The 25,116-nt window shown below is 33.5% G+C and overlaps 1 protein-coding gene across 2 annotated transcripts; it reads right to left on the reverse strand.

The window, feature by feature from the left end:
- Positions 1 to 4,179: 4,179 nt before the first annotated feature.
- On the reverse strand, positions 4,180 to 23,812 carry side (motor axon guidance molcule sidestep). Of its 2 annotated transcripts, none has more exons than XM_029314544.2 (12): positions 21,559 to 23,812; positions 14,141 to 14,273; positions 11,022 to 11,233; positions 10,833 to 10,943; positions 10,413 to 10,628; positions 8,619 to 8,915; positions 7,972 to 8,102; positions 7,730 to 7,889; positions 6,348 to 6,650; positions 5,692 to 6,153; positions 5,163 to 5,372; positions 4,180 to 5,077 (listed from the first exon to the last, which is right to left on the reverse strand). In XM_029314544.2, the coding sequence occupies exons 1-12, from the start codon at positions 21,665 to 21,667 to the stop codon at positions 5,034 to 5,036; spliced, it is 2,388 nt and encodes a 795-aa protein (XP_029170377.1). In that variant the 5' UTR covers positions 21,668 to 23,812; the 3' UTR covers positions 4,180 to 5,033. The 2 variants fall into 2 exon arrangements, with proteins under 2 accessions (XP_029170377.1, XP_029170378.1); XM_029314545.2 differs by having other exon boundaries at positions 5,698 to 6,153; positions 21,559 to 23,811.
- Between the last annotated feature and the right edge of the window lie 1,304 nt (positions 23,813 to 25,116).

The following is a 25,116-nucleotide window of genomic DNA, read 5'->3' on the forward strand; positions in this document are numbered from 1 at the left end:
ATCGGGAACTGCAAACCCAAGAGAGAGGGAAAGAGCTTGAGGTTCTCACAGCCTCGGCTGTGTCGTTCGACAAATCGGTCGACCCGGAATGGCGGCTTAATTCGAGCACTTCGGCTCTCACGCTCGCACTCCTCGATTCGGTTACCAGATACAAGGATCGCTGCATGTGTATACAAAACCAGCCATCGACTCCTGTAAACGATCTTCCGCACCGTTTCATCTTGCGCAACCTATTTTCATGACGACTTTCATGACTCTGCAAGCTCAACAGTGCGGTTATTAAAACTTACACGGCCGAGAAAATTCTTTGATTATCAAAGGATAGAACCGAAATGTATTTTAATTTATATATTAAAAAATATGACGTTTCACATTCGTAATAATTAGGAAATAACGTTGAACGAAATTTATGCATTTTATTCGAATAAAACATTTATGAATTAATAACATTTTTTTTTTATTCGTGAAAAAGAGCGTGATTAATTAAACTTTGATACTTATATATTATATAAATTATTAATTATCGATAAAATTTCAAAATTAATTTCGACATTGCTAACATTACTTTATATACGTTGCTATATTTTTTAATATATTTTTCATACTTAACAACATACTTCGGTTGAATAATGTTCTTGCCTTGAAATATCTAAAAGGAATATGAAGGGATTAATATCGAGCAACACACTTTCTATATACGACCATAAAAGCATTTTCTTTTCTTACATCGACTATCGATCATTTAATCTAAATATAATCCATCGATCAAGATATTACCCACTAAGAAATAATTCGCAAACGATCAGTAGTTTGAGCGACGGTTTATCATCTAGAAGAAAAAGCATTAATCGGCCTATGTTCTTTCAACCCTTTCAGTCCAAGAACTTTTTTGTTTGTAGGGGAAAATCTAGATATATATTTCTTATGAATTATTTCTTTATAACTAACAAATACTATCAAAAATATTTTTATATATTATTGAATAAATCCCACTTATAGCTTGACAAAATAACTGCAGGAATTGATTGTGAATAATTAAATATATTTGGAATAACCAAAATTATGCTCAAAGATATTTGCATTTCCAATAAATGAGAGGAACAAGGAAGAATATATTCTCTCGTACATTAAGATCAGACAGAAGATGAAAAGGCTTAAAGTTTTTTTGACCCTTTCATCCGCGGTTTTGAAGCGTCGCAACGTGCACAATGTGCGCAGTAATTACGTTACGTTAATTAATCCGCCGTTCTCTTCGCTCCATCTCGAACCGCTTTTTCCAGCTTGATCCTTCTCTCTCCCAGCCGAGCTCTTTTAATGCCACAGAAAGTCTCGATAAAACGGAAATGAGTTACCTTACTTCCGTTTGCGGAAGATTTCACGGTGAATTTGCGAATCCCCGCGGCGCTCCGGTCTAGATATTCGGCGGGATTCAGCAGTCTTGTTCAATCTCCTCGCGGGCCGTGAGAAAGAAGGTGGTGGGTCGGGTAGCGCTGGAGCAAGAATCTACTATTTTCCCTACCGTCGAATTTTCCGACGATTCGTGTTACCCGCGTGCGATTCCATCCATCCGACGCGCAAAGCCGGATTTATCCGAGCTCCCTATATTCGGTAGGTTATTCAAATAAAATTGCTACGTAAACTTTTACTTTATTTAAGCGTCTCCCTTTCGCCTTACTCTCGTCCGCCAAATGAATTCGTTCATCAAGCAAAAATTTAGATTTCTGTTAACCGAAGTGTGATTATATGGTTTCTATGAATATATCATTTGAAAAGTTAACCAAGATTTATATATACAATATTCATAGAAACAGTGTACTGCTTGGCTTCTATATAATTTAGAGATCAAATACATAATATATATTATATATGTGATTTAATCTTTTTTAATCGTGCGAAAATCAACATGTATTTATAATAAAAATAATGAATAATCTTTTAGATTTAATATACAAATTTTTATAATAATATTCGCGCGCTATACACATTTCGATCATAAAATACAAAATCTTACTTTTATCCATATTATACATAATGAAAATTTGCCCTTGTATACATTGTCATTTTAATTTATTTTAATATTTGTTTCATCCGCGTGCTAAATTAGTTGAAAGTAGATTATTTCTGTTTTTTTTTTTTTTTTTTTTTTTTTTTTAATACTAGAGTCGAGAGTATCTTTTTTTTTTTTTTTTTTTTTTTGCACGCGTAATCGTATCTGGGCTTTTCATTATACTGCAGCGCCAAGTGCCTCTAACGATAGCAGTAACGACGATAACTTGCAGGGATTTCAATTTTACAAGTACTTGCTATAATGTCGGACGAATTGCCCCGGCGCTGCTGAAAATAACAGGGATTATTCGCGACGTACACAGCCGTCATCTCCCATGACGATAACGATAATGTCGGTTCCGGGCGTGCACACAGTACAAAGTATAACGTAATTATCTGCCCGGACCTGGCGCTTCCCAACGCGCTTTGCGCTGCGTAATGCGCAATTGCATCTAGTGTATGGTGCACGTCGGTTGCATCTTCATTATGACCGCGCAACTCGTTTCCCCGTATCGTCGATTGCACTAAGTGTATCATATAAACGCGATGATAACGCAGCGATTTTCGGAATAACACCAATAATATGTCTGTGTACTTACGTTTAAATATTTTTTAATTAGTTTTAATTATCTCGTAACTACAGACAATATTTTCTATTGTTCATATTAGAAATACTTTTTTGTTTAATTCTCGTTAACAGTTTTTATGCTTATTATATGCACGTTTTTTACTTGTTTCGTGGAAATAACATTGCCAAATTTTTCAAATAATATTGTAATATCTTATTTTTTATTTATTATACATTTTTAATATCCTGATATTGTGACATTAACGCGAGTCTTATATTACATTTATGGATCGGTAATACATTGTATATTGAACGTATATAATTATTTTAATGATATCGCAAGGGAGCTCTGATAATTCAATTAACTGATATATAACTTACATGATTGACGCTCGAACGGAAGGATTTTGATAATGATGCGTTTTGATGAAAAATTATATCTCACTCGCGGATTATAATATGATTCTCTATGTGTCGCACCATATTTAATTCATGGCTCTAAATCACAACCTACTGCTACGCAATTTACGGAAATGGGACAGCTGTCATGTGCAGCGAGATAATTATTCCGACGTTGATGAAGTTTTCATTAATGGATTGTTCACGGAAAAGTGTTCGTTCTCACGAATATAAAACGATATGCATAGTTGATATTCGTTCCAATATGTATGCCTATACGACCTTGATACATAAAGTCATATCCCCTGAATTGACTTTATTACGTTACAATATAAAATAAGCACGAAAGATATTACAAAATTTATAAACGCTATTATAGATAGATATTTAAAAAAAAATCAAGAAAAAAAATTAACGAGATAGGAATGAGATCATCTAATTTTCAATATCTACAATTAATGATTATCAAAGCAATAAATTTCTCTCATTAAGTTTTTAACAGATAAAAAATAAATAGATAAATTCGATTCTCTTCGTACATGTGGCGCTTTCAAACGTACGACTATGTGAGACACATCAATTGTTATATTGATAGCTGATAACGTAGATTACGTTTTGGCTTTCAAAAGATATAGAGAGGGAAAGAAATCATTTAATCTTTTAAATATTTTTCTGCGTATATCCATTCTTCATAATGGATTTAAGAAATTCTCAATGTTGAAAAAATTCTATTTCTATTGCGGAAGGCCAGAAATTCAAACATAGTCGATCCTGCGTGGTTCATTTAAATCAAATTGCGCAATGTCGGTCCTACTTACATATTTAACGAATATATGACTCGTCATAACATGTTTGTAAAATAGATAATTAAATCAGTAACTGCTCCGAGCAGTATTATTATCATCAATAATTAGTGAAATGCTAGCAATTAACGATTTGCGTGTCAGTAGTTTTGATATTTCGTTACATACAGGTTGAAATACGTAGATAGATATTTATAAAAGTGATTATCTTTATTTATTGTTATGAAATAATTTAAATATCAATATCAATTAAATATCAATGTTTATATATTAGACTCGCAATTAAAATAGGAATGGAGATTAAAGAAAACAATTTTTTTATATAATTTCCTTAATCTTATTTATCAATTAATTAATAATTAATAATACAATCTGGCAATTTTATTTTCTTTAAAATTGTGTGCATTAATCAATACATAAGTATTTACAACAGTTGTATGGAATAGCGTGAACTACGCTGATCAAAGATTATACAATAATTTATTAACTATGGACTGCTTCAAAAAAATATATCAGAAGGTTAATTGTATAGTATAATATTAGAAATGTATAATGTAAGCATTACAAACTTGCTTATTGTTTGTTAAATATATAAAGTCAAAATTTGTATGCGGAATTAAAATTTATAAAAACTATTTAAATTTAAATCAGTGTTTATTTTTTGAAGCAGTCTGTTGTGCGATAAGGAGAAAGGTACACAAGATCACGTTTTTTTTAGGTCGACATATCATACTAATACTTATAGAAGTAAGCAGAATCTTCGCGATGCCTTAGGGCATTTTACGTTGTAAAAATAACTGTACATTTACGTAACACTATTTTAACTCTAGATTCTATACAATTTAAAGTACAAATTTCGGCCGTCAACCTCCTTGTATTGCACGACCAAACTTTTCGCAGAAAATGAATATAAATAACTAATAGAATGTTTCGTAATATCCTCCCACTCGCATGAAGATCGGCAACTTTTTTAATTTCGATCGTAAAAACGTTTTTCGAGCGTTAATTCTTCGAGTCAAACAATTTTGGATATATAGCTAATAGTTACTCATTTATAGCCAATAATCGTGTGTTGTTTCTAGTTTAATAACATTATGAATTACATGAATAGAATATACCGATTTATGCGATGCAGTTGAATTCTATATATATATGGAACACTACTTTACATTGCACTTCATGTCTCGATTATTTCTAACTATACAAAATCAGGTGAATTAACCTCGCAAGTCAAGCTCCACTCGGTTAAGTAAATCTGGTTCTGAAAAAAAAAAATAATTAAACAATTATTCTCTTCCTCTTTCACATTAGCAGTTTATTATCAAATAATTCATCGTTTATAGTACCCTTTCGATTTTCTTCGATGTAGAGACTCGTCCTTTGAGAACGCCTATTCTCGTTAGAGTACCTGATTTTGGGTTCGATTCTGTGGGCCGGAACATAAGTCGGCGTGGTAAAATCGTCTGGACCTTCGATGATAGTAGCGTTTGATCTTTTCCGGCAGATCACTAGGCCGATGATCATTCCGATGCCGATGAGGACCAACGCTGCCCCGCCTTCAAAGTTGAATTATTATAGGGAATAAATTTTAAATAATTTAAATTATATTACAAGAGTAGAATCTAAATGAAAATCTAAATTTAAAACTCGACAAGTATCCTGAAATTTTAGGTTTTAAAAATATTTTTAATAGTACATTGATGCATAGAAAAAAGATTAATAATAATAATAATAAATTGAAAGTAAATGTGTAAATAATTTACGAAGAATTCAAATTTATTCGCACCGAACTATAGATTTGCAAAATGATTACTCGAAATTAGTATTAAAATTAGTATATTAAAATAAATTAAAAAATCAAAAACTTGATTTTACCTATACCTGTCAGTGCAATAGCAATAATCATGTTCTCGGAACTGGCTTGTGGCAGCGCCTTTTTTAGATCCTCCAAAAAAATTCCACTTCTTTCCATTTTTCCACCGATAGATTCCGCAACCCTAATGTTTTCCAGAAGAGCAGGTTCACTTTTACCACGTCCGTTGATCGCGTAAATGTACACCGTATAATCGAATCCCGGTTCAAGGTCGTGAAGTTGAAAGTTAGGGGTCAGATTCATGTCTTGATAAATAGGCGGCGCTTCCCCGACCATCCCTTGATCGCTCTGAGGCGTTTGGAGAGTATGTGGACCAATTTGGCCAATGCCAGAATTTCTGAGAGATCCTCGAACTTCTAATAAAAAATGCTGCGGCGACCCGCCGTCCGATCCCGGGATGCAATTAACCTCGAGCGAGCTGGTTTCGTTGTATAGCGCACAGTCCAGCGGTGATTGCGGTGGTTCTGATAACGATAAAATCGACGATTAAGTTTAAATGCATTTTAAATACAAATTTAACATTTAAAAGTAATTATACATATAAATAATTTATGTTTTAATTATTAATACAAAATTTTTTTATATTATAAAAATTGGGACTTTCAGTTATAAAGTAAAAAAAACATAAATTAAGGGAACAGTTGCTGGATAAACTTACTAGCAGGTACGATGTTGAATATACAGGGTGCTCTTTGACGTCCAATGTTGTTGCTCGCCCAGCAAGCCAGCGTACCGTAATCGGTATCGGCGCCTAGTGTATATTCTAACACACTCGTGAGGCCTTTATTCTCGACCCTTGAGTTTGGTATAGGTAAAACATCGCCGATAGTACCGTTGTAGGTCCATGAAAATCGCACGTGATCGTCAGGCAGTGCTTCCACTTCGCACGTGAGCGATATTGTCTCATGCCGAGCGACAGTGATCTCTCTTCTCTCGTTACCTTCTCTGCATCTCGGTGCATCTATCGAATATTTGAAATTTAGTTTTAAAAAATAAGAAAAGCTTACAAAACAGTATAAAATTCGTGTCTTTCTTTTTTTTTTTTAGAGAACTATCAGTAATTGCTAATTATTTTTTATTTGTAATAAACTTATTTTAGTATATTTCACTATATATCATAAAAGTTTTTTTATTAATATTTTAAGTAAAAAGCATCTTTTATTACTCAAATTTCAAAGAAAAATATTAAAAATCTCGACAATTTATTAATACGTATTTAAAATTTAATTTATATTACAAATTAGGTTTATAATTTATTATAAACGCGTTATTACTCAAATCAAAACGCATAAATAATTTATTCTGAGAGGAATGATTCTTAAACGTGTTGATAAATAAAGTAATGTAAACTTAGCAGTCGACTTTTCAGAAACTTTTTTTATTGTTTTATTTTTACATTGACTATACGCAAACGAAATACTATTATTTTCCGTATTACAAAATTAATTTTTTAAAGTCAAGTGTCAGATTCATATGTACAACTCTAAATGCTCGACATTTCTAAGTTTGAGTAAGTTTTTAATCGGAGATAGATCGATATCGATCTTAAAGCGAAAATTAAAAAGATGACCAGCACCCGATTTTAAGATATTTCATTCAAATCTGCTTGCACAGTCTTTTCTGGAATCGTTTGTAGTTATATTTATATATAGTAACAATAGTTTTGTTTATTCGATTTATTAATTAAAAGAAATAAATTTAAAAATTGAGCGGATTTTAATATTTAAAATTGACAAAAAAAAAATTCAAAGTTCACTTTTGACCATTAGATATTGTTTAAACAATTGTCATTTCTAAACCGTGCAACTACAAACGAAAGCAAACGCACTGTAAACAATTACAAACCATTGTCAAAAAATCGGGTACGAATCATTATTTTAATTTTTTTATTTTTTAACTGATAAAACTACAAATTAAATTATTGTTACTGCAAACAGCTACAAACGAAATGCTATTATTTTCCGTTAAATTAAAATTATTTTTTGAAAAATCGGTGAAATGATAAGTTCACGTAGCTGATATATAAGAACGAGTACTTACATTTCATATGAATAAAAAGCGGCGCACTATGAGTTTCTCCCACAGCGTTCGCGGCCGCGCAGGAATACTCGCCGACGTGTGCAAGTATGAGTACCCGAAGAGTCAATGAGTTTGAAGCCAATAAAATACCCGCGTTTACATCGTGCTCCAACCGTTGATTCTGTGCGTAAAATTACAAGAATTCGAATAGTAGTGATTGTAATGAATTATGCCGAATAACGAGACTCCTTTTTTTTACTTACATCGTGATACCAAACCACTCGCGTCGGTGGCGGATTACTTTGAACATCACAGAGCAATTTGAGATCGTCGCCCTCCCTCAAAGTGTCTAAAACGTAGCCAGTTGCCAAACGGGCGACAACTACTGGAGCATCTGTTTGTAATTACCGAAATTGCGTATCATTATAATATACTTAACTTATATATATTTATCGTATTCTTGTGTATTTTTGCTCATAAGTTGATTTCAACAAATTATTTTTTTAATTTAAAATGACAAAAGTGTTTTAAAAATATTAAACAATTTTTGATTTCTTATTTCTTCAGTTTTTTTATTCTTTTATCTTTAAGTTCTTGACCTGAAACAACAACAGTTATGAAATACATATATCTATGCATTTCGCAACTGTTTCAGGAGAGACTTAGAGCAAAAAAGAAGAAACTAGAAAATTGTTAAAGAATTTTTAAAACTTTTGTTATAAATTTAAATTTAAAACAATAATTTGAAAATTCTTGAACCAATAAAAAAAATTATACTTTTGGATATATGTATATATATATATATATATATATATATATATATATATACACAAACACAGTTTATCTTAAATTTGACATGTTATTCGAGTGACTTAAAAGGATTGCAAACATTGCAAAATTGCGAACTTACAAGAGATGCGAAGTGTTTTGACTTCCTCGAGCACTCCTCCGGGAAACCTCGGATTTTCGGCTCGGCAAATTAATTCCTTGCCATCGTCATCTTTACTGAGCACCAAAGCTAACTTGCTTACCGTCGAATTAGTTCTCTGTGTGGTAGATACATTAGGATCTCCCATCACATGTTCTCCCAGCCTCCAAATAATCCTGGCTGCTGGAGAACTTCCCCAAGTTTCGCATTTTGCTGCGATTGGACGGCCGGCGAAAATCTGATTCTCGCTCAGAACGATTTTCACGATCGCCGGTTTCACTAAAATGTAGGAAACAACAGGATTAATAATAAAATAATGAAGTCATATAAACGAGTAAATGAATAAATCTTTCGACAAAGTATCTACAATAAAAACTTTATATTTCCTACTATAATCTTTTTCATTACCATTAATTTTTAGTTTTCTAATCTAAAACATAATATGAAGACAAAAAATGTGTAGAAGTCAAGACAGGTACTTTGTTGTCAAAAATTTACATCTGCGGATATAGATGCGCGAAGGATGATGATGAGGGCTGCTGGATGTAAAAAATTATAAGCGGACCGAGAACTTCGTTGTCGGTGCTGCGGCACAAAAATAACGAGGGCCGAAAGAAGGCCAGATGCCCGTCATCCCAAACTCCCGCGTATTTTTACTTTTAGACGACAATTCTGCGAAATGTGACCGTCAAAGGAGTTAAGAAGGCCCGTGTGAAATCGTTGAAATTCATCTCGCTTCCGCCGCGTGTCAGTTACTACTAAATTAAAATTTCTTTCCAACATTGAATACAATAGAAAGAATTCTAAATCTTTCTAAAATTAGAAAGAATTAGAAAAAAACTAGATAATATGAGAGAAATTATTATATTATTAAAATATATTATTGACATACTTAATATATTATTATAATATATTATTTAAATTAAAATGTAACGTATATAATATGAATAGTTTTTTCTTTCCCCGTTCTTTAAAAAAAAAATTGAGAAAAGACTGTATAGAAACAAGAAATGTTAAATAAATCAAAAATTTAAATATGCTTCTCAAATAATTACTTCAGACATTTAATTAATATATTTTTCCAATTTTAGTTTCATAGTTGAACGAGATAAAAAAAGGTATAAAAATAGTTTACATATTTCTCTAAATTAAAAATAAATAATTGCTCTTTCGACGATAACTTGAAATGTAAGTTTATATTTAATTTCTCAACCCTTTTAAAAATTGCAACAAGTGTTTGCTTTATGCCTTTCATAGATGAAAAGCGCGATGGTTTTCCTGTTTAGTTAGACTTAAAAATAAATATAAGAACAAGGTGATGGATAAATAGAGGAGAGAGAAAGAAAAAGGAGAGAAACGGAAGCGCGACATGTCGATTGAATAAAACGTGCCAAGAGTGCCCTTTTAACACACATCACTTGAGATAGTTTTTTAGCACGTGCTTAGAATCGAGGCAACGGCCTTGAAGACTGTTTCTTCGATTTTATTTTAAGCAGATGTCACGTTAACGCAGCATTTATGATCCGCTTCTTCGAAATTCCGCCCTTTTGCATTTCATCGCTCAAACGTTGAATAAGTCAAGAAAGCGTCGGAAGAAACGCTCGATGGGATGCGATCGTCAAAAGATTTACGAGCTCGTAATCATTGCCGAGACTTGAAACCAGCTTTAGAGTATAATTCGCGAACTACATTTTATTTTTCAAAATCAGTTAAAATCAATTTTATTTTTCGAACGTAATTTCGTTAAGTGCACGATCGAAAACACAATATACTTACGATATATGTCGAGAGACACCTCGCGAACGATAGGTTTTCCCATTGGTCCTGATTGAGCCCTGCATTCGAGCTTCGCTCCCCATAATGACTTGGTGACCTTGTCGACGAACAGATCGTTTACCGTAAATCTACTTGGTGAGCCAATAGGCACCGTATCTACCAGTCCATCCAGCAGCTCACCATCCTTCCACCATGTTACTGAGGGCTTGGGTCTACCTGTAAAATAAATTATAAATGCAGGTTTTTGCTATAAATCAGCTTCCAATTCTTTAAATTTGTATAAATTAATGCTTGTAAAGTATAATATGCGACAATATTATAGATATAATAATAAAGCAATTCACAGATATGCATAAATCTAAGAACGTTGATGGGAGTGCACATTGATGATAAAATTTAAATGGGTAAGATTTTATATACCTCCAGAAACTTGACAGGTCAGAGCAAGGCCGTAACCTTCCAAAAAAGGACCGCCTATTCCTGTCACCTCGCGTCCTTGGGCGTCGTATATCACAGGTTTACTTGGTTGCTCTGAAAAAAATCAAATATATGACGGTATAATATAATGATGTTCCACTCTTGTCACCTTCTTTGATACGTGATAGTTACCAACTAGAGTCAAGTTTACGCGAAAATTTCGTGTCGGAGAGTCCATGAAATCCACTCTACACCTGAAAATCCCTTGATCTTTCAACGTCACCTTGGTGACTTTCAATCTCGCTCGGTGACCATCGCCGACCTGGAAGTACGTTCGTCTTCCGAGATCGTCGCTAACTGCCCAGTGAATTGCGCCGCTTAAACTACCATTTCTCGCATCCAGGCTACAGAGAAAATAAAGTATCAAAATTAAAATATCATAATATGTATACCTATACATATAACACAATAGGTAATATTAAATAATCTAATTAACTTTCAATTATTTTTCAAAATACACAGCTGGTATATTTATTTTATGCGTAATTCATTTTAGACAATTTTCTTAAATATATATATTAAGTTTTATTTTCCAACTCAATTATTCTTATTATTTTCTGGGAAGAAATTATAAATTTGTTCGATGAGTGCTGTTATGCGAAAAATGTCGGTTTTCACGCCAAGGCGCTAATAGATCGGCCAAAAGGAAGTCTCGGTAAGCTTCCATCGCGATATTTAGCATTTCCGGTAGCAAAAGTCAGTAAACATGACACTTTCGCCAATTGGCGGCTCACCGGTGACTAAACCCGCGTGCATCGCGCGTCTATTTGTAGCCGAAAAAAGGCAGTTGGCATAGACTTCGTCGCCCGCGAATTTAGATACCCGTAGCTTCAGCGAGCGGAGTATTACGTAACGGCAGGAACAGGAAATCGTTTCGGAAAAACGATAACAGAAAGAAGAGAAATTCTCAAAGAGCTGTGTGTACCACGTGTCGTCTGATTCAACGCTGATATGCGGTTGACGACGATCGTTGCCAACTACGTCGTCAAAGTCGACTCGAAAGTAAAACGGAGGTCGGAAAATTCTCCGCGTGACTCGGGTTACGTGCCGTGAAATTGAACAGAGGCATCATCTTCTATCCGTTGGAGCGAAAATATGATGTTTCTTCGAATGCGCGAAAAAAGTTCCCCGCTACAAAGAATTCCAAGACAAAACGCACAAAGACGCGAGATTGAAAGACTAAAAATCAACTTGTGTGTCAATGGATTCGAGTTAGTTGTAAAATTATTTAAAAGATTTAAAATGTTACTCTATCGTTTACACAATAAGTATAATTTCAATCATATAAATAAAGTTTTTTTCATTTTATATATCGTACTTAATAAATACTAGTAAATGTAAAATTGCCACGAGATTCGGAACATCGTAGCGCGAGATTTTTTTGACTCGGGAAATATATTTTTATTTTCCTTTTTTTCTGTCCTGCGACTATTTCTCTCAATAACTATCGGAAACATGAGTTTGCAGGAAGATCTGTGAGAAATGCTTCAATAACAGACGAGAATCTGTTTTATGTTTCACTCTCGCAACTCGTTCGCGCTTTCCTTTGATGATCTAGGATTCCTTTTGCTATATTTTTTTATATGAAGTTCTTTGACATTACCCACAACTCTGTTCTTTGTGAATATCTATACAGATCCATATAATTGTCACATTTTTAATCGTTAATTTCCCGCTCGTTGATTTCCTGCTTTGTCCCACATATTGTTTTTTACATTTTGAACTGTTTATATTTTATATCTTCTCTCTCGAGAATTTCGAAATTCTTATTAAAGCTTCCTTTGTGCAGAATGCAACATTTTTAAAGAAAAAGTGATACTAAAATTATATATCTCAATTTGTCATATAGATAATGTAATTTCGTAATGGATTATTTTTGAAAATCAAAATTTCAGTATCCATTTTTAACACATTTTTCTATATCTGAAAGTACAAATAAATAAATAAATAAATAAAAATTATCTAAAGTAATAGATTTTCATAATAAAAATTCTTTCAAGTAGATGAGCAATTTTTAGATATAGCTATTTATTTTTAATGAACGAACGAACAAATAGAAATTGGAGGAAATATTTTATTTCACGATCCTAGGAATCGTTTAAATAAGCGACGTGCTCTGTTTAATGCTTATGTTAGTCGAAATATTCGATCAACGGCTATTCCTATAAAGTTTGACCAGTGTTATGAAATTCCATCATCGCACGCTTTCGATCGTAAAAATTTAATTGAATTATTTATACAATCCTGATCTAACCTAACTTGAATTTTTTCGTATATGCGCAAAACGGTTTTTTTTTTTTTTTTTTTAAACCTAACGATTCACGCAATTTTCGGATAAATTTGATATAACATGTAATAATAATAGTGTCTAAAATACTATAAAAGTCGAATACACATTTTGATCTGTATAAATTAATATTTATTTTTATTTTTTGATTCCCCCTGAATATAAATATATTAAAAATTATGTAATATTATGACATATAATTATAGTATGTATATTTTTTTATATATTAATACGTAACGACATGTGTGTAAAAGAATTTTAATTTGATTAATTTTAATAATTTTATGTTTTTTTTTAATGAAATAAAATTCAATTTAATCCTTATCTTATAAATATTATACTTTTTCTCTTTTTAAAACAAAGTTTAGAATATAGGTCGCACTAAGTTAAATTTATTGTTAATAAGCCTGATATTTATGTCACAAGCAGAGCGCGTCGATGGTGTCCATAAACGCGAAAGTTCATGCTCGGGCTCAGATATTCGTGCCGGGATATTTCGAGATGCGGCTTCAGAACAATGGCATCTCATCTCCCAATAACGCGAGCCTAGCCAACATCCGGCGACCTAACTTTCGGCCAAAAGCCACCGTCACGTGAATCAGTTTCCGCGGGTTCCCAGAAAGCAGGAAGTCGCCAGCAGGAAGAACTTTTTTAAGCTCGAGGATATATATCGCGCGTGTTGACGAGAGAAAAAAATTCGCTTCTACTGCGTTCTAAAAAAAACGCCTTCTAATTTGCATTTAAATTTGTTGTAAAAGCAGACATAGAAATTCTGTAGACCTCTATTTCAATTTTTCCTTCTATTTTTTAACTCTTTTAGTCGTAATTATATATGAAATTGCTCGAGCATTTTCTGCAGGATTAAGTTCAGATAGATCGTCGTTCTGATTTTATGATACGCCAATGCTAAAAAATAGTTGGATCGGTAGGATTATTTTTAAAGCTCAAGAGAAAGACTACTTGCCTGTAAAGTGGTATACCGACGTTGTCCTTGAACCAGAGAACCATATTAACTGAATCCTCCGGTGTCGGTGGTGTGATATCACATGGCAGCTCCACATTGTCTCCTTCAGTTGCCCAAACTAATCTTACTGGTGCTGAAAAAGAAGGAAAATAAAAATTACATAATAATTTCACAAGTACGTATAGTACTATTTATAAACCGCAGCTTTTATTCATCAATAATTTTAATACTTGATATACTGATTCTGTCAAAAGGTTAAGCTAACAAATAATTTACACGAAAGTATTAGGTGTAATATGAAAATAACTGCATGGCTGTCCCGTTCGAAAATATATGATCAATAATCACCGCATATACTGACCTAATTAAAAATCGAGATATAAATCATTTCAATGGTATACGAATCATAAATTCTTGCGTCGCCGCCCATAAACAATTGGCGAAAAAATACATAAATCAGCAAATTTCTCGTTTAAATGTTAGCAACAATCAAAGATGGGATTATTATGTAAACTTAGCACCCGACTTTTTTACAAATTAATTTTTTAATATAGAAAATGATAGTATTTCGTTTGATATTTAATATCAACAGCACAGTGTAAATACAATACAAATACAAATAGAACAACGGACTGACGAACTGATTGACTGCTCGGTTTTATATCCTAATCAAACCAACAAAAGATCGACCTGAAAAAGGACAAGACTTATCGATAGCGCTTCCTAAAATTAACGTGTGGTACGTCGCGAACTCACGTGCATTTATATACTGATAAGATTATCTCTCGGTTCATCAAGGGATTCGGCTGTATCGCATGATCTCGTCGCTATACGTCGCAATAACGCAATAACAAAATTATCTTTTAATATCAATCGAGAAACGTAAGATATACGGACGTAAAATGTACAAACTGACGCATTAAACGCATTCTAATCTTACAATCATGCACAATATACATATAGTTATAATCTTGAAATACTATATTATAAAAAGAAATAAAAAGCACGAAAAAATATAATATAAATATTTAATGAATATATATAAATATTCTAAATAAATAAATTTCATCTTTAAGCTGAAATCAAATAATGTAATTTCACAAGATTACAAATACATGTATATATAGGTAACTCTATATAGTTTGAGCGAACTTAAAAATAAAAAATTAAATGCGTGCCAAAAATGCCGTCGTTTATTATATATCTCCGGATTCTTGGCGAAAGTACAATTGTTTTCTTTTGCCAGGTTACAATTACACCGACAAGCATCGATTTAGTATATCATTGTCCATGATTTTAAGTCGCATCCGTAGGGTGCGCGATTTAAACTTAGATTCGTCACATCTCGTTACGAAGTAGCAATGCAGAAAATAGAAGCGATATAACGCAAGCCAGCCGGCCGTGTGCTGTTAATGCACAGCTCGGTATTTCATTGATAACTCATTCATTGTGAATACACACACACCGAGACATCTGTCGATCATTTTATTGAGTATTTTTTTCAATTAGAATTTAACGCATCTTATGTCGTGACACATTTTTAGCATATATAACAATGCTTAGAATGATCGAAAACATTTTTATTTATAATATAAATATGATGTTTTTTAAATCGGCCAACAGAGCCAAAGCACGAAAAATTAATTATTCAAACTGTATCTTTTGGTTTGAGATCACTAATCTATATGTAAGTTTCGAGATTAATTTATATATGGAACTTAGTGATCTCAAACCAAGAGATACAGTTCTGAATAATTAATTTTTCGTGCTTTGGCTCTGTTGGCCGATTTAAAAAACATCATATTTATATTCTTAATATTGAGAGCCGATGAAAATATTTCTTTTTGATTTTTATTTATGTTGCACGCATTCGCATGTTTTAAATAGATGCAAAGAACAAGATAATATTCTATAGATTTTTAAGCTGTTATTTATCCATATAAAATTAGCCTAAGTTTAGTAAAGCACGTCCGTGCCTGGATACATTCTTCCTGTGCACAATATCATACCTGCGAACATAACGACGAGTACCGTTCGCGAAGAACAGCTTCATTAGTACGTCGCTACATGTTTCATCGGCCTCATTGAGCTTTTTAGAACCTAACGAGAGGGTTGAACTTGAGCGTCCTATCCTGAATTTTACGTTAGTGAATGAACATTCTCTTCGTACATGCAGCGCGCGTAGAATTTCGAACTTTTTTAATATATATCACATAATTTTACATGCATTAAATTAATCAATAAAAAAATTAAAGAGAAGAAAGAATATATGTATAAGTAATAGTTATTTTTTAGATTTTGCCATATACAAGAAATAAAGTATGATATATTAATGTTATAAGTACTTCACGAAAATTCTTAATGAAATATTTTCTGTCTTTTTTATTTGATGAGTATATATATATATAAAATATATTAACATTTGAAATTCACATATCAAGATGAGATTGAGCTTTAAGATTTATTATATTTTATCTAATCATTTGTGCTCTTCTGAAGTGAAGTGTTCTCCCTTTTTCTTTTCTTAAGATACACACACATTACGTATAGTAAATATATATATATCTTCCATTTAAAAAACTCACAAAAAATGCGAGAGCATACGATTAAGAAGGATAAATCTGTTGTTTTTAAGCACTGCATCCACCTGTCTTTCACGGAACAAAAACGTGAATACAGTTTGTTGAGCTCTAAGTGAATCACGCTGCGCGTGTTCCTCTTGTTTTCTTATGCAAGGAATAGACACCATTTTTTTAAGTAAAGTCGATCTGGAGCTTTAAAAAAAGATGCTCGCGTATCGCGCGCAGTTATGTAAATAATAGCCGGCCGAGAGAGGACAACTCCCTCCGCTATTTTTGTGTCGTGCGTTCGTTGGGAAATCGTGCTTCCGGTCGCTCGCATCTATTTCCGTGCAAGTCGTAGCTTCTGGCCTCTTTTTCCACCCTTCCTTTCACTCGATTGTACGCATCTATCGTTCGCGGATCGAAAGATTCGCGGTCGTATTTATCACACGCAAATATGAAATTTACTATATACTATAAAACTCTGTGTAAACAATATTTTTATAAGTACGAATTTTTAAAATACAGAATATTTTTTTCGATTTGAACAAATCGTACATAAGAAAATTATTCCGTAAATTACTTTAATAACAATAATAGTAATACTAATTTTTTTATTATATATATATATATTTAAAATCATTGCATGCAGTGTATTTATAGTTAACTACATGATAAATGATAGACAAGCTTGGCTGCATGTTGGGGATGAAAGTTCGAGATGAACATAATTAATGATATACTAATATATGAACATAACATAATTAATGATATAGTAGCAAGGATTTAAAGATAATTTATTATGTTTCAATAAGAAGTTATACAAAGGCGATCACACAGAAATTCTTGTTTAAGTGATAGATAATATATCTCATTTCGCGCGATGGTAGGTAATTATTTAAGGAGACCATGTGGCCACCTACCTAAATTATTCGGATCTGTTTCGAAATAACGAGCTACACGCAACCCGACGATTACGACGATTCTCGGTCGACCACCTTCTGTTCGTTTTCGACCTCCCTGCAAGCTGTTTATCCCAAGGGCCATCCCAAGGGATAAAAGGGGAGAATATGCGGAGATACCTTTGACCACTTTGTATGATAATTTCACCAATGCCCTGACCCACACACCCTGTGGTTTCCTCGTTACGTTAGGCAAACCTGTTCCTGTTCCGCTTTCAAAGCACAACCCTTTCTCCATATTCCGCATCGCTATTTTGTTTTTGACCCTTGATCATTTCGAGTTTAAATGTTAATAATGCCTTCAATAGTGCAATATTTTGTGATTATTATTTAAATAGCAAAAAATAATAGATTGCGATTGTATCAAATAATTATAGTTTTTTTTATGGATATATTAATTACGTTTTCCATTGTTTATGCTATCTTAGTCGTAAATTATATTATTGTCACGATAATTTATTTTAATCACTATCGTTGTAATTTGAATAATTAATTATTTCGATAATTGCATATTAATATATTTAAACTATTTAGTATTTAAGTAATATGATGTATATAATGTGTCTGTATATTGTATATGTCTCGATTTCTCTTCTCATTTAATTTTCATATAATCAATTATAATACGTTCGTAACGCTGATGATATGTGTCACACAGAGTTTAGGAGTTCAATAGTTGGACAAAGGTCAAAATACTACAATTAATTGCAACTTGAGCCGTGTTTCATGAATTAACGATTAAAAATCAAATAAATAAAGATCAAGCACGCGCGATTGCATACATTAAATATTATAATTTATCAGATGTAAAATGTGTGCAATGAGATCCATGCTAATAACGCTAATTCCGCTTTCAATTAGATGTCGAGAGCAATGCATAATTATCATGTATAAAGCTCCAAGGGATAAATTAACAAACTCTTGTTTTCGTTTAATGAGAAATCCTATTGTCTTATTCTACTTTATCATTTCTGACATTTGTAAACATGTGAACTAATTAAAAGTACATACTAACAGATTGAAAATGTAATTTACGACTAACATTTCGTAAAATTATTAAAACGCACTACTACATTTATTCATTTCTACATGAATATAAATACATTAACATTAATAGTGCATACATATTTATACATTATGTTAACATTATCACGTTGACATTATAATTAATTGCTAAATTATAGGTTTAATTAATTATCAAATGGTATATTTATAACAATATATATATATTTTTTTTAAATAAATTATATATTTTTTGTACTTCAAAATATTTTAACAATATTTTTCTAGAGGAAGCTTGCGAAGTTTTTTGTATATTGATTTTTTTAACAAAAGGTTATTTATGTATTATACATATTTTATATAAGTAAAATGCAAATTGAACTGTTCATCAGATTAGCATATGTCGAGAGAGTCGTTGAGATGTACGATGCAACGATACCAAGGGTGATCTTCCGAGCGCGAAAAGCACGCTGCAATGGTTTATGTGTTTTCATTTCGCAGAAAGTGTTGCTTTCGTAACGAGCCGTTTTGCATGACTTTTACTGTTAAACAAACATGTAAAGGCTCTCGTGATACCTACATGAGCGTGATGATAAACAGCAAGATTTTATCATATCCCATATGTGGCCATTTATAAACAACCAAACACGATCAATATTATAAAGTTATCAGAGCTTTATAATCAAAACTATGAATGCGCGACGTTTCTCTCTCTTTGTGTTGCATATATTCTAGCTAATATCTACATTTAACTAAATTTTTGATTGTATTTTTGATGAAATGATATACATATATTATTTCTCGCTGCTTTTACAACGAGAAACCACTCTAAATTTCTGTATTCGTTGACGCAGCATCGATTCTTGGTGATTATTTTAGTTAATGCGCGAATAATAAAGTTTATAGTGACGAAGCCAAAAATTCGAAGGCTCTTTTCTGAAAGCTGAAAATAAGTCACGTAAATTCTTTCGTCGCGAACTCGGGATCATCCGAGTTCCTGCACTCGCACGGTATCTGCGCCCAAGAGACCATCGACAAAAATATCCACTCACTGATGTGCGCTTATGGCGCTTTCTATTTCAACCGACGGTTTCGCACGTGGCAAGATCCGGCATGTTGTTGATATTATATAGCGAATATCGCGCGATTGCTTTATCTCGTATAATTTGGGTTCACTTACACTCGTTATCTTAACAAGCTGCGATTCAGTATTTTTCTTTTTATATATTTTCATGCAATTTACAGAAAGATTTATAATAGAAAAAATTTTTTAACGTCAGTCAACATTATTTCATTAACTTTATTTTAATATTATTCAAAATTTTCTCATGACATTATAAATTAACCAAAAAATAACATTTTAAAATGTTAATTTAAAAAGGAAAGAAAGAGAGAAATAAATAAGAGAGAGAGAGAGAAATAATTATGTTTTTGTATGTTTATAATTCGCATCGTAAATTATTAAATAATTATTAAACAATTACATTAACAAAAATCTTAATACTCTCTAAAGCTAACTAAAAATATTCGTAATTATTTCGTGACCGTAAAATGTACGAGTTTAATTCCGCTTGTTACGTTTTACGACCGAGATGCTCTCTTCCGGGTTTTGCGTGATATCTTTTTTTTCACGGCTGTCTTAGCGATTTTCCGAGAGTCGGCAACTCTGAGATTAATAATGTAATTATTCTGGCATAGCGGCGAACGTCGGCAGTCTCGCCAAATTAAACTGGCGACGTCTATTTCAGCAGCTGTTTCAATTTTTGCTCCGTCTACCGTCGTGGCGTAGCCTATTACTGCACTTGCTGGGTCCTTCCGTAATACGGATTAATTAAATTACGCGATGCACGGTATTTCTTGGGCGATAACGAGTGCAATCGGTTTTATCTGCTTCCTCTTTTGTACGAATTGAGATATTGCGGTGTTGCAACGGTATTATAAACAGGAAACGGCGCATCACTGCTTGTGATGCGTTGGAGATTGAGCTGCACAAACGCCTTGATTGAATTTTACGAACGCTAAAACGTCAGTAAGTCACATGCGGGTCTGCGGGTTTATTTAAATCCTTCCGGTTGGGCGTCGATGATCAAAAGTGTCAAGAAATTTCACGAGTTACGTCACAACAATCCAGAATCCGCGATAGTCCTTCTTATTTGACATACCTTTCTAATTTACAAATTTTATATATGAAGTTTATTATTATTAACAATTATTCTAATCATTTACGGTTAATAATTGTATGAGAAAAATATTGAGAATTTCTATTTATTGATGAAATAATAATATCGCCTTTTAAAAAGATAAAATATTTTACGATATCAGAATATATATATATAGTCTAAAATCATTTTAGCATCTCGAGGGAAATTTATGAAACTTTACTTCAACATACACGATGTCGATACAAAGTTAATGGGTCAGCATGTAAACGTAAACTAAACATAACCAAGTGTAAACTTGAAGAGCACGTTGAACTTCAAGGGAGTACCGCGTTAATAGTCTCGTTGACGGATTTGACCTGCTAATTAGATGTCAATCTTCTGACAGTTTCGGGCAAGAAGGGCTCAGATGTCTGTTGGTAGAAATTGACGATGGAAAATAGATGCAAATATACAGAATATCTTAAACATCGCCGATTTTCTCTTAATTAAGTTCTACTTTTGTACAATCGACACTCTTGTTTAACACAAGCCTATTGTTTCACATGTTATTTAGTATAATTTTTTGGGGGGAAGAATAAACTTGAAAACGAATAAGGTGTTCTAATATTTTTTACACAATATATATTCAAAAGCATAATATCCAGAAATAAATTTAATAATAAAAAATATTTATGGTATAGCGAAAATTCTCTAGTATTTTAAAATAAAGAAATTCGATCCTTGACTCGTACCTTTGTTCTGAAATTCCGGCAACGGCTCCTCTGCAGCTGCGCCCATTCGACGAGTCTTCAGCATCATCAGCAGACTCGTCAAAAATACGTATTCCAATGCGCAGCGCATCTCGATATCGTCTTGTATCGATAATCGAGGCTTAGTCGCGATGGCCGCACGCAATACGTCGAACGTACTCTCTTATCGCGGTGAGCAGCATTCGATTTCGATTGCTGCGATCTTACTAAGTTTTTTTTTTCAAATGAACACAGTTGGCTCAACGGCAATCCTTCTCGCGAGGCAGATATTGATTCCAGAATAATTTCGATCGCGTCACTTCCTTAATAGATCGCGACCACTCGAACGATCGTCGTGGCATTCTCGACGTCTTTCGCGATCGACTTCGACTTGATCGTTGTCCAAATCGCGTTTAAATTGTTTGTCGCGCACTTGTTAATAGTTAATGTCAAAGTCACAAATTAGTAAGCAGGTAAACAGCATAACAGATTTTAATAACCAACGTTACAGTCGTATTCTAACTGTAGTATCGTGAAGGAGACGTGCGTTTAAAAATTTTTGTCATCAAGTTTGACATCATTATAATTATGTAAGCATATCTCATATATTGTAAAGATTGTGGCTCACACAGCTCTTACAAGTCTTTTATACTCCTTATTTTTAATAAAAAAGAGCTTTTTTAATTGTTATTTAATAGTTAATGTTCATATATTAATAAAAATTAATTGTTTTGTCATTTATAGTCACTTCACGATCACTACGATCGAATAAATCTCCACAAAGATAAATCCTTATTTTTTCTTTTATCACCGTTTCTACATGAAAATAGCAATTACAAGTTTCTGTAGTTTCTGTTTCGTCTCACAATGTTTCGAATGTTTAATTTTTGTAGAGAGAACGTTTAATTTCCTTCGTTCCTTCTTAAAATTCCCAATCTCTCGCGAATATATCTTCATTCAACGGTATTTCAATGACATTATTTATTCATTTATTCAAGAGCGGACTTTTATTCTTTATTGTGTGATCTTATTCACTCGAATCTTTCTATGAAAAGTACAGACGCCAGCGATACACAATTCACGGAGGTCCTTCGACGGAGTCTTTTCACGCGCATGCCCTTCCTTTTCTTTTAGCTCGTTATTAAAACGGACGCGTCGAAATCCTCCGCTTAACACAACCGAGCCGCGTTTTTTTTTTCCTTTGTCTCTCTTTTTCTCTCTCGAAACTTTCTCGCCTCGGCTGTCGGTTCTTGGTCGATGTCCTCTTCGTCCGCTTTGACTTCCTCCTCCTTCGCCACCCTCTCGAGGAATTTCAACTTTGATCCTGCGTCTTGAGCGCGTGCCTTTTGCGCGCCACTTTTTCTGCCTCCGCTTCCTCTCGCTACCCTAACGTTATTCTCGGTAGGTGGTCCTCCTTTTGCGCGTCGCGCGATTTAATTAGAGGCGCGATCAGGTGGCACTTTGCGCGTCACTTTCGTATTTCTTTATTATAGGCAATTTTATTAGTAGATAATAGGAATTTAAGTATATTTTTATTTCGACTTAATGTGATATGATTTATAAGAAATTAAAGTATCCTTCGAGAACTGCGGCCGACGATTATCGATAATCTTTTTCAAACTAAACAAAGATTTAAATGAAGCTTAAGGATGAAAGTTCTTGGGAGTTCCGAGTTTAAAGTTGATCGATAATTTAATCTTTTGATGAAATAATATTGTATTAGATGATATGAAAGCTGCACAATCAAACATTTGCGAAAAACATAACAATATTTGTTTAAAAAAAGTGCGTTTCTGGTAGGTCTTCCGGTACCACTTGGTAGTCGCGAAAGAGATTTAAATTCCACAGCTACACACCGAACCGAACTGCATAAATTTTATTCAAGTGTCTCGAAAACGGGACACATGCGGCACCGCGAGACAAATGAATCTTTATCCCACGGGGTAATCCTAAAGGATATATAGGGATGCAGTCGGCGACACCGGAGACACTGATGTACTCTTGGATTTAGTCGACTTTCAGCCGCGCATCTGCAGAGTCGCTATACACCTGCGAGTCGCAGGACATATTTATTCACTCCTTCGCGCGATTTCGGTCGTCGGGGAACGATGTGATAAAAATAAGACACCGGTCGCGCATTTATCGCGAGATATCGACACCGTTCGAGAGGATCGACGTCGTCGTCGTCGTCGTCGTCGTGATCGTGATCGTATGCCGGTCGTCGTCGTCGGCAGCGACTGCCACGAAACTAAAACCAAAACCAAAGACACGCGTTTAGTTTCCCCTACCAGAGACACCCTCGCCCTTCTCGCGCGGCACACGCACTCGCGCACAGTTTACGCACTCACGTTCGAAACGCGGGCACGCACCTACACGCGCGCCGCCCACACCCACGAGCGGATACACACAACACGCGCGTGTCCGCTACGTTGAATAAGCGCGGTTGTGTTGAACGCGGGAGTAATGCTAAATAAGAGTCCGAGTAATGCATGCAAATGCTGCAATGAGTAATGCCGTTTGTAAAATGGGGATATAAAATGAAACATGTACTCTTGTTTGATAGGATTGTAAAAAGTTGTCTTATTAGATTTAGTAAAGAGTATTAAATGTTTAACTAGACTGTTGAATTCTCAGTTACAGTACGAGTTTATTTGAGATATCATTTATATAATTTACATGCAACAGATTATGAGACAAGAATTCTCTATCTATACTTTTATGTATACATAGTGCTATATATTTTTGAATCATTTGCGATTGAATAAAATAGAATTCTATATATTTATAATTTTATTTATTGTGTGATATATTGCTCAAGTATTTATTTTTGGAATTTTTTTTACAGATTTAGTTGCAAATTATGAATTACTTAAAGTTATGTTTATTATCATAAGTCTCATAGTTCTGCTTATTTTCACACGCAAAGACCGCGAATAACATTATTGTTTCTTAAAATAAATCATATTTCAGAGAAAATCTGTTTTTTATAAAATATATAAATATAGGCGTTATAAATATTATAATTGAATATAATTTAAAATCACACAAAATTTTATTGTTTCCTGGACACGAGAGAATAAAATTACAATCATGTACAATATATTGCACAGCCAAATGTATTACGAACTGCATTGTGAATTATTCTAAATTAAATATCCATTTTTATATAATCCCGCGAAATTTATATTTCCGAACGCTTGAGGCAATGGAAAACGATCTTCATGTTTATTCGCAACAGTAGCTAGGTAGCGGCGAGAGCTAAAGCTCATGTTTGTTTCTCTGTGACTTCCGTAGGCCATGCATATTGCAAATTGAACCGCGCCGAAATTGTACCAGTTACAATCGCCCCATTCTCGTACACGCTATACATACCCACACATATACCTCTATATACATCTATATTATTTCGAATATCGCGTGTGCGTTCGGCCACGCGTCTCCGTTCGATCTTTCCGCCTCGGAAAGGCAACGCCGTAGTTCGGTCGGAATATATGCGCTGGAATAAACGCGCATAGAGGGGTGAGTTTCTGGCGTATCATCGTATGGACGATTACGCGATAT

Source organism: Nylanderia fulva, unplaced genomic scaffold (assembly GCF_048542155.1).
Source record: "Nylanderia fulva isolate GAGA-0341 unplaced genomic scaffold, ASM4854215v1 Scaffold49, whole genome shotgun sequence".
Lineage (NCBI taxonomy): Eukaryota > Metazoa > Arthropoda > Insecta > Hymenoptera > Formicidae > Nylanderia > Nylanderia fulva.